This window comes from Pundamilia nyererei, unplaced genomic scaffold (assembly GCF_000239375.1).
Source record: "Pundamilia nyererei isolate P.nyererei 1_Seehausen unplaced genomic scaffold, PunNye1.0 scaffold00181, whole genome shotgun sequence".
NCBI lineage: Eukaryota > Metazoa > Chordata > Actinopteri > Cichliformes > Cichlidae > Pundamilia > Pundamilia nyererei.
The window spans coordinates 800,260-811,965 of NW_005187582.1; the positions used below are offsets into that span (position 1 = coordinate 800,260).

Sequence of the window (11,706 nt, forward strand, 5' to 3'; positions counted from 1 at the left end):
AGGTGAAGCCAAAGGGAAGATATGCTTCACCATATTTTCTAGTCTTTGGCTTAGAATAGAGTTGGTTTGGAAACATATTCAGCTATGCTTCATCTCCTGCTTTGCGTTTCTGTGGGCGCCCCGTGCTAGCAGTGTCCAAGCGTTGTTTTTTTTTTTTTCCCTTTTCATACCGTGTCCCCCCCCACTCCCCGCAATGGGTTTTTTTGTGCAACACATGCACAATGCAACATTTGCAAGGCAGTTTTGTCTTTTCGAGGGGGAAGCACGTCCAATATGAGAAGACATCTCAGTAGCAAGCACCCCACAACAACAACAGCACAGTCAAAACCCAGCTACTACCATTGGACAACCTAGCAGCCAGCAGCAGGAGCAACAATCCTCAACAGCAGCATTATCAACAGCGGTCACATCACCTGTTTATTCCAGCAGCACATCAACAAGTACTCAGCAAGAGAATACAAGCACACACACAGCAGGGCAAGGACAACAATCAGCAAAAAGAAGACTGAGGCAGTCTTACATGGGAGCATTTGTGTCAAGGCCCATGATGCCACTTCAGCAGAGCAAGGTTGACCAGGTTAAAATGATTGCCCAAGATTTTCAGCCCTTTTCAATCGTTGATGACAGAGGATTTAGGGAATTCACCAAGGCACTTGATCCTTCATATGTTCTTCCCAGTAGAAGTACAATATCCAGACAGCTGATGCCCGATTTGTTTCAGAAGATAAGAGCTGATGTTCAGGAAAAAAATCAAGACAGCACCTGCTGTGTGCTTAACAACTGACTGCTGGACCTCCAGCACATCAACAAGTTACATGTCTGTTACATGCCACTATGTGACCGAGTTTAAGCTGCAGTCAAACTTGTTGAACTGTTTTGAATTAACAGACAACCATACATCTGAAAACCTGGCTAGAGAGCTGGAAAGGATTGCAACTGAATGGGCCATTATGGAAAAGATAGTTGCATGTGTAAGTGATTGTGCAGCCAATGTCAAGAAGGCTGTGGGTGACATTCTGCACTGGAACTATCTAAATTGTTTTGCACACATTTTGAATTTAATAGTCAGAAAGGGAATCCAGCAGTCTCAAATTCAAGAAATTATCAGAAAGGTAAAAGCAATAATTGAATATACACGCCGCAGCAGAGTGGCTTCTGCTAAACTGAGAGAGACACAGCAGCAGATGGGACAGCCCCAACTACGACTGAAGCAAGATGTGCCAACCAGGTGGAATTCCACTTATTACATGCTGAAGCTGTCATGATCCTGGGCCATGTTGGCCCAGTATTCTTAGTTCTCATGTGTCTCTGTATTCAGTTCCCTGTTTAGGCTGTTTCCTGAGTTGCCCTGTTGTGTTGTTCCCTGAGTGCTTTCCCTTTGTGACTCTCACCCCCTGTGTGCCCCTCTGTGTATTCATGAGCCCTCGTCCCCTTTCGTGTTTATTCCGTGTCTCCCCTGCCCGTTATGTTGGTGTTCTACTCGTGCTCTCTCTCCTCCTGTCTGAACCTCTGTACTTCCTGTTTCACCTCGCCCGTCTCCCGTCAGTGTTGTGTTCACTCCTGCCATGTCTCGTGATTATTATCAGTGTCACCTGTGTTCCCCGTGTGCTCCCATTTCCCTCGTTAACCCTCTGTGTATTTATGTCTGCGTCTCCCTCAGTTCTGTGTCGCGTTCTCCCTTATGCTGTGTGGATTTCCCTGTTTCTCTCTCCTTGTGCTTTAGTTTTCCCAGTTTAGTTTATTTTGTATTGTTTCTCGTGGCCAGCAATAAAGCTGTGTTTTTTGAGTTCATCCCCGTGTGTGTGAGTTTTGCGATTGGGTCCTCATCCTGCCTGCCACACAGCGATCCATGACAGAAGCGGATTGCAGAAGTGAAGGATCCCCTCATTTCCACCCTGGCCTTGGTGAATCCACAGCTGCAAACCCTGTCACTTGAAGAGTGGGAGATGCTCAAGGAAACCTGTGAGGTCCTGCAGCCTTTTGAGAAAGTGACTGTGGAACTGAGTGCCGAAAGGTATGTTAAAATAGTTTCATAATACATGTATATATTTCATGTTGTGTCATTACATTTGCCTAAACACATTTTTCAATTCTTTCCCAGATAATAGCATTTAAGATGTTTCTTACAACAGCTTACAATTAAATGTAAACTGTGAAATGGTTTTCTATGACAATGTATGCTTAATGCACTGCACTGCAGGGGCTGTAACTGCATTAAAACGCATGGAACTACAGTCTTTCCTTTATTTCTCCTCAACAGGTTTGTTACTGGATCAAAAGCCATTTTAATGGCAAGAGGGCTGCAGAGGGTTACTGCACACAGACAGAGAAGTCCTTCCATCTATCAGCCAATCCGCAACATGGTAGATATCCTCATGGCAGAAACTGTTAAACGGCTGGGGGTATCGAACAAGTGAGCCTGCTTACAGATGCTACACTTTTGGATCCCAGGTTCAAGAAGCATGCATTTTTGCATGATAGACATGCAGAAAATGCTGTAACAAGAGTTGTGGGAGCTGCATCGAGGTCCATAAGACCACTGCCACTGGCAACACCCAGCACAGAGGAAGGAGAGGGTGCCCCACAGGCCAATCCTTCCACTGAGACAGTGCCTGTGATTTGGGCCGATTTTGAAAAGCGGTTTGCATCACTGAGGCCAGGAGTCCAAAACTCCTTCACAGAGGCAATGCTGGAGATTAAAGGATTCCTGTCAGAGCCACTCCTACCCCGAACAGCTGACCCCCTGGAGTGGTGGAAGTCCCGTGCCACTGTCTTTAAAAAAAACCTGCGATGTTATGAAGACGAGACTCTGCATAGTGGCAACTTCTGTTCCATCAGAGCAGATCTTTTCAAAGGCAGGACAAATAATTACAGACAAGAGGAACCGTCTCAGCCCTGGAAAAGTTCGGGAGCTTATTTTCCTCAATGCCAATCTGTAAGGGACAATTAATTTTGAAGTGGACTAGTACTTTTGAACACAGTAATCTGTGAATTTTATTTTTTTTTTATTTAGATTTTTTATTTTGATGATTCACATTTCATTTTCTATCTGTCAGAAATTTCATTGATATTTTATTGAAATAAAAATAAATGTTCCCTTTACAACTCTTTATTTTTTGCTCTTTTTTGCTCTATAAAAGAGTTGTTTTTCTTTTTCAATCACTCATCTTAGCAATTGGGTTTACATGAAAAGAGAAACAAATTAAGTTTGAGTGAAAATGTACATTTTTTGCACTCTCCTAGCAACTGACTCAGTGACTCAAATGACTCAAAACACCCGATTCATTTTGGTGAGTGACTCATTCAAACTCGATTCACTTATTGTTTTAGCTTCAGGGTGGCACCTGGGGTGGCCAGTCTGGTTGGGCTGGACACGCCACAGCTTTAAAGGTAAAGGTACCAGTACCATAATGGCTGATGTAGCTCAGAGCCAACTGGTCATCTGTCCCAGTTGGTAACTGTTGAGGATTAAACCACATAAAGCATCTGGGCAGCAGTTTGACCAGACTGTTTCAGTTTTTATTAAATGCATGCGCATTCCCAAATATATGGAAGACTTCTATAATTAAAGCACTCCCCAAAAGCCCTTGGTGACTTTCATCTAGGTGCTTTAACTTTTGACTTGTCCTGGCTAAATATGTGGCACAAGTGGTTAGTGAACATCTTACCTCAGCTGTAGTGGATCAGTTGGATCCTTGCAGTTTGTATATAAACCACAAAGGGGCACAGAAGATGCAACATGATTTTATTTAATACAGCTGCATGTCACTTACAGTAAAAAGATGCTATTTGTCAATCTGACTTTAATACAACAACAACAACAACAAGACTGATTCGATGGATTAGAATTTGAACATATTTCCAGGTGAGGACTGAGGAAGGAGATTGGAATTCTAACTGATAATCCATTATTAGTTGATGTTTAATGTTCACAAAATGTGAATTACACAGTCTCCAAAGGTTGATTCTGTTCATCTGGACGTAGCGTTTTCAGCTGGTTTCAGTCATTATGCAAATGTACTGTTTATAAGATTGGAAACCTGCAGTCAGCTGAGACTGAAGAAGTCACTTGGATGAGTGACGAAACGTTTCTCCCACTGAAAACGTCCAGATGAACAGAATCAACCTTTGGAGATTTACTTACCTGGATGATTGAGCATCAAGACGGTGAATTCCACAGGCCCAATGACAGGTCCTTCAATTTCTGGTCAGTCTGTGGGAGTCAATAGTAGCTTCAAGTATCTGGGCACATGTACTGATAACAAGATGACTAACAACAAAATAGAAATGAGAACGAGGAAGCTAGTCAAAGACTTTTTCTTGGAGTTGGCCCTAACATTTTGGAAAGAGTATATGTCAGCTCGGTGAAAGAATCACGTTACTGCAGATAGAAATAGAAATCTTCCTTTGGCTCTAATGGTCCTGACTGATAGCTTGCTATTTTTCTTTTTCTCCATGCCACTCTGAACTGTTCACTTGTGTGCAGGTTCTGGCAACAGACAGAAACCCGGGGATTGAGTACGAGTATTGGCTCCCACCAGACCAGTATGCTCTCTTCCACGGGAGGAGGAGCCCACTGCGACAGGCTCACCATACTGCCAGCTACCTACCCTGGAGTCAGCCCACTGCTTCAGCCACAACCACCACTACCAGGGTTCCACAAAACACCCCCCGACCTCACTGGTGTAAGGCCCATATACTCTCTTTAATTCTCGTGAAACAGATTCATACATTAAACCATTAGTTTAGTAAGTCAGTAAACTGTAAGTCAGTCTACCTCTCAAACAACCTCATGTTACTTAAAGCTCTGTTCAGGTTGAGAAGAAACTTTAGGCTGCCTTTAAAAACACACAAGTACCACATTAAAGAAATTTCTGCCAGTCATTTCTGTAAGGGGAGAAACTCATGAAAGAGTGTGCCGTCAGCAACATTCAGACCATCTGCCCTATACTGAGCAGATACTTACATGAACACAGTGTTTTTATTGTTTCTTTAATGATAACAGCTAAAATGGACTTTGTGCTATCTTTCCAACGTCATAAATGCTGCCTTCTGTGGTGTTGTGCTGTGGATCTGTTACCAGAACCAGACAGATTCATTGTGTCATTCCACAAATACCTACAACACCATTGGTCTTTGGTTGTCACTTTTCAGTAACTGAATGCTAGCTATGATGCAAAGCAGTGTTTTCTCATCACCAAGTATTGTACATACATGTACAGCACTCACTTACAAGTGTTCTCTGTTCACTTTATATTACTGGGCAACGAGCAGTCATCAGGGAAATCCAGGTTACAAAAAGAAAAAGAAGAAAACTAAGGCTTTGGTCCTGTGCAGTCTCTGCAGTCTGCAGTAATAGCACTAAACATTTACAGTAGTTTATACTCAGTTTACATGGATCACCATCAGACTCTTTGTGATCTGTGTGACAGATGGATTTATTCCAGAAACAGAGGCTGTTTCAGCCACATGCAGGAACAAAAATAACCCCACACGGTTATGCTTTGAAAGTAAAAATGCAGCCGAATTATTCAGTGGCTAGTAAAGCTCATCTACAAAAAAAATGTCAGTTCAATTGCATTTATATAGCGCCAAATCACAACAACAGTCGCCAAAAGACACTTTACACTGTAAGGTCGACCCTACAGTAATGGATACAGAGGAAAAACTCAACAATCATATGACCCCCTATGAGCAAGCACTTTGGTGACAGTGGGAAGGAAAAACTCCCTTTTAACAGGAAGTAACCTCCGGCAGAACCAGGCTCAGGGAGGGGCGGGGCCATCTGCTGTGATTGGTTGGGGTGAGAGAAGGAAGACAGGATAAAGACATGCTGTGGAGGAGAGAGAGATTAATAACAAGTGTGCCATTAACAGCCATTTAAGAGCTGTATCTCTACAGATGCAAGTGCTCACTTTAAACCGCAGATACAAAATGTGTGTAAAAATACAGAAAGAAATTATAATTTCTTCTAATCACCAGCAGGGGATGAAAAACAAGTTTGATTCTGCACAAATCTGAGGCTGAAAATGCCTGTTTTGCTACATTCCTCTGTTTTTTCAGGAATTATGATGTGTTTATGCTCTCAGGTGCTCGTTTGAAGTCAGACTATAACATGTTGTTCATGTTCTATGTCCTTCTGAGACACAGCCTATTCATTCATGCCCTCTGCAGTAGACACGCAAGTCACAAAAAAACACAACTGAAACAATAGATGCTCCTCACTGACTTTATAAATTGATAAAGCAACGCTAATGATGCTAAATTAACAAACAAACTTGTGGTAATGCTGAAAATAGCAGATTGCTGACCACTCTGCAAAGTACTTGAAAATGCAGAAAGTACACATTTCTGAGTAACCTAATGAATATGTAATAAATTACTTTGGACATATTTATGCATCTTTAATCAGCAGCATGGGATGAAACTAACTCAGAAATATTGGCTGAGTGACTCCTTTCAGAGATAAATATAAAGCCAAGATTAGCTCATGACTGCATTTTATTGTCTGACAGAGGAAGTTGTCAGACGAGTGGCAGCAAACCTAAAGGCGTGCACACAGCACCCTTACAGAAGTTCTAATTCAGCTGAATAAGTGAAAACACTCGCATGGATGAAGGGCTGAAAAGAATCCATGTTCAGGTCCCATTTGATTTTAAAATAGTTTATCTGCAGGCTGGCCTAGTTGCTGCTGAGAAACACAGCTGGTGTAAGTTTCAGGATTACAGTACACAGTACACATGTGTTCAATCTCTCCTTAAATATTCACATGGGAATCTGCACTGAGCCCGAGGAGCCATGCCTTCTTGTCAGACTCCATCCGACCCTGCAATAAATCTAAGTAGCCTCTCTGGAAAACATTTTCCAGCAAGGGAAATTCTGCCAAAAGCAGAACTCATATCATTGACAGAAATAGTTTTTTTTTTTTTTGCCGAAGCAAAACAGACTGTATGATGCAGGTTTTTTATATCTTTTATCTTTTACAATGCCAGGTTTAGTTTTAGATATGTAATGTGAAGTTGAATAACAGAGACACATCGTGGACTTTTAAGCTGCTCTGTCATTTCTTTTCTTTTTTTTCAATCATGATCTCTTTTATTGAGAGAGCAATTGAACATAACAGTAGTATGGCATTGCTTTCACATTTTTTAACTTATAATTGAAAGGGTGAAAAAAAGAGAGAGAAAAAGTTGCTGCTCTGTCATTTCATTAATATATTCAAATAATGTTTCCTGTTGTGTTATATAATGAAAAACACTGTTAACTGATAGGCTGTAATATCAGTGCATGCCTGTTGATCATTATCCAAAATGAAATGAACAACAGCAAACATTTAAGCCACAACACGACATAAAATATGTTTTTATAGCCAATGGAAATGGAGTTCCAGAGGAAGAGTTTGCCTTTCTAGTACACAGCTATAGGTTTTTCATTAGTGCTGGATAAAATGGAATGAAGGCACAACTTCCCACTCTTAAATCCAGAGGTTTGTTGCCTAAACTTAATAAAATAAAAAACGAAAGTAACGAAATATAAGTAATAATCAAAAATAGGTTAAAAAAGAGTGCATCAACCTTGACTATAGACTGTATATAAAAGATGAAAATAGCCACCGTGACATCACTGACCAGTTTTAGACTCAGACCAGTTTTTGGTCTCTTCCATGTTTTTGCTTTGGAGCCCAAAGTGATTGCGGTTGCAATACATAGAGAAACAGCCAATTGTAAGATGCCCAAGGATTTGAAAAATCATGTTGATATTAGTGTGTTGATTTTGTCTCTTCTAGTTTTACAGCCAGTGAAGCCACCACACCACCAGCGTCCCCACCAGCCCATCCTGCCTCGTCTGGAGCGGGACGAGAACCATAGAAATTTCCTCCCTCAGCCCTCACCTGAAAGTATGTTCAAGCAACCCATCACATCACTCAACAAGCTAAAACTGGTATTTTTTTAAAACTTCATGTACCCTATAAATTAGATCAGTCCCAAATATGTGCCAAGGCCAAATGCCACATTAACTCCAAGCTAGAGTAATAAAAAACAGCTTGAAGCACAAGAATAACAAGAGGTCTTGTGTATTTTGCTAAGACCCCACATAGCCGTGATCTCAACAATCAGTCTGACATTAAGAGAAAAAAGAACTTGATATCTTTGACATTTCAGTATATGCAACACTTGATAACTGCACAGCAGAAGTGTGGCTAACGTCCTTGAGAATAATATCATTGCAGAGAGAATCTGTAGACTGCAGCTGTCTTTGGTTATGGCTCCATCTTTGGGGTCAAAGTTTTTGGCATCAGTCATTGTGACCAGTCCTAGTTTTGGCACTGGGACCACATTCACAGAGGAACTGTGGCAAGTTATCTGAGTTACTGAGAACAACCTACTTGCCAAGTACCTTTAAAAAGAAACGTGATAGTACCACCTTTAGTGTTGACGTACCTTCAGTGTGGCTCTCATCCAAGCCTGTGTGTGATGACCCACTCCATCCTTCCCTCCTTTTGGCTTTGAGTGGCAGGTTACATCTGTTGGCATGGGGCTCCTGTGCCTGTGCACTATCAACGTCCTCAGAGCTCAGTTGTTTCTTACCCCTGAGAAAACTGCACACACCTTATTCACCCATTTACACAAATGATTGTACTAACCACACACGATGGTTAGTTTAGCGTCTCTTCTTGTGTCTTTCATTTAAAATAAATAGTCTATTAATAAGTATTTGTGTACATCTCCCTTTTTGTCTTGTGGCCCGTTTTTGGCAAGTGGGGGTTCATCCGGGATGAATTTATTACAATGGCCATTTTTGGCTGTCACAAAAGGATCACTATCTTCTAAATGGCAGAAACACGAATTAAAGACTAATTAATGTTTTTCATCTAATTCCATGGGGTGTATTTCTATGAGACATATTTTTATTTATGTCTGCAATTGTCTGAACTAATTTGCGGTTGCCATATCCTTCAGGACATTGTGGCAAATGCCAGCGTGTTAAAGGTCGACGAGAACGCCAGAGACAGTATTGCCAGAAGGACTTTGGTAAGACTACATATTCTATTTTTGCTGTTTTTAGTGGCTTGTTACCACATACAGCTGTATTAGTATCGCTATTTTATTTTAGTTTTCCGGGCAAGAGTCCTTTTGAAGCTGCAACGAGGTGAGGAAACTCGTTACGACGTCCAGATCATCCACACCTACCGGAACCGGTTCCGCCTGGAGCACCGGGAGTTCCTGTGGGTCCCTAATGTGTGCGACTGCCCTAACCTGGAAGTAGGGAAACAGTATATCTTTATGGCGCGACGTCACATTAATTATGAGCGCACATTAAACCGAATTCTGCTTGAAGAGGAGAGCTATGTGGTGCCATACAGAACCAGAGAGGATGAACTGTTATGGCCGCTTGAAAGGCTCTGCAGCAACAGAGGACCCAAACAGAACTGAGGGGATGAGTGTTGTCGCACGCTTTACTCAGATATAACATTTCTGGACCTTTAAACCAACATCAGATTCCTTGTGATGCATGTATTCCAGAAATACTGAGAGTCCACGATTATTTAAAAGCCTGATCAGCTTACTGTACAATTTAGAGCACTTTAGGTGACACTTGTGCCACCTTTAAAAACACCAAAGAGAAAAACTGACTGAAATGGCCTTTTTATTGTGGCTATTTCCCACAGCCATCATATATTTTTATATTATATTTGTTTTTGTGTAAAAGAAGAATCCACTTTGAATAATTTTCTCCTTTTTCTCTTTAGTATTTCTGAAAAAATGCCTAAAAAACAGAATTTTGTATGACAGGAAGCACATGGCGATAGCTGTGGTTTCAAAATAACTTCTGATCCTATCAAAGTCTGTGGGAGAATGGCTCAGTCACCTATTTTGGGTGGTTCTGAATATATGTTTTGATCTGTTTTGTAAATCTTGGTCATACTATTTTCAAATAGCATATGTGATATGAAACCTCCAGCTCATTGGCTAGCGAGATGTCATCAAGGGTTGATCGACAGCACCAAAACAATAAGTCAAATTCAACTTATAGGTTCATTACAGCATCGAGACAGCAACTTAGATTACAGATATCCGAAGATATTAGTGGTGACGGGGTTTTAAAAAATTAGAGCTGTCATTAAATATTACACTACATGATCAAATAAAGACACTTCATTATGAGAAAGGGGACAGAATGCAAAGCTGGGTTTCCAACAATCACGTTTTCAGATGCTAATCCTGGGATGTTGATGAAAACAATCTCACCTGGAATAAGGTATACTGTGTGCCAAACTCAGCTCTGTGGAGCAGCTGCTGCTCACCTGCTTTAGACTAGTCATAGTGCGAGAGGCGGGGCACACCCGGACAGGTCGCCAGTCTGTAAGTGGGCTGAGAAGCGGGGTACCATAATAACAAGCCATAATTAGTGAACATGAGTGGACCGATATCAGATGAACAACTGAAGGTTGTTCACCAGTGCATTATTGAGGCACTGTAAAATATTTAATCCCAACAATGGGGCTGTTTCATTGTCTTTTTTTCTTTTTTGAAATAATTTATCTGAATTTCAGGAGTGGGACCACACCTCATACACTTCCCCTCTGGTCCCATGGTTGTATGGTTTTCTTGCACATTTCCTTTCATTTTCACGCTTGCCAACCCACACAATGCTTGGCCCAGAAGCTCCTGCCACTTCTCCCTGAGGCCTTCCCCAGTCCACAGACTCAGGTCTAGCTCTGAGGCCTTCCCCAGTCCACAGACTCAGGTCTAGAGCTATCTTTATTCCATCTGCCACTCTCTTTAAATAAACACTGTCAATCTAATCAAGGATGTGGTTCTTGCAGCATTAATTTGATGTGATAGTTTGTGATTCACAAGTTAATCAGAGTGTTGAACGTCCACAGCGTCATTTCAGATTTTTCCAACATGGAGGTTTGGAAGTCTTTAAGAAGATCGACAGACTGGCTACCTGTCCAGAGTAAAAGTAATTCCAGTTCTTCTCACTGCGTAGTCCTTTCTCAGACAATAGACCAGAATATAATGCAGACACTAACTTCACTACTCAAACTGTGGTGTGACCTGTCCTTACACTACAGACAATGGGAAAAACCTGAAACAGCAGTCACGACAGACTGAATTAGATGCTTTATCTTTGACTGGTGATATGTAATAACAGATTGTTTCACAGTGTTCATGTATGAAAAATAAGCTTTAATCATAACACAATGTTTTTGTGTCAGCTGTGTAATGTCTTTCATAACGTTGCTTATTTGCTGTATTCATTTGTTAGAGTATGTTAAATCAGGTCTGGCCTTTGATACTTACAGAAAATAAATATACAGTATTTTATTGTGTGGCGCTGATTAGCTACAAATGTACTACAATATAACTGATTATAACTGTTTTAAGAAACCTTGTAATGAGTTAAATGGTTGAACTCTGCTTATTGTGTTGTGGATTAAAAATATCATATTTGCTTTTGAACCTAATATACTGTATGTATATGTGCCAAAGAGACTCTCTTTGTCTTTATAATGTGCGTGTGTATTCAAAGACCAACCAATGTAAAATAACAAATGAGAAAAAATTAACATCCGTAAGACAACTGTATTTACAAAAACCCTTTACATCTACACCAAAGGAAGCACTAAACAGTGGCTAATACAACTTTATACACACACACATACACATATATACATATACATACATATACACACACACA

General features: G+C 40.9%; 1 protein-coding gene across 1 annotated transcript in view; it reads left to right on the forward strand.

The window, feature by feature from the left end:
- Nucleotides 1-9,715, forward strand: part of adamtsl5 (ADAMTS like 5) — a 61,354-nt gene extending 51,639 nt beyond the window's left edge. The window contains exons 10-13 of the mRNA XM_005746685.1: nt 4,487-4,685; nt 7,787-7,897; nt 8,961-9,032; nt 9,115-9,715. Of these exons, the coding sequence (XP_005746742.1) occupies nt 4,487-4,685; nt 7,787-7,897; nt 8,961-9,032; nt 9,115-9,434 (702 nt within the window). The 3' untranslated portion in view covers nt 9,435-9,715. The remainder of the gene's footprint in view (nt 1-4,486; nt 4,686-7,786; nt 7,898-8,960; nt 9,033-9,114) is intronic.
- Nucleotides 9,716-11,706: the final 1,991 nt, after the last annotated feature.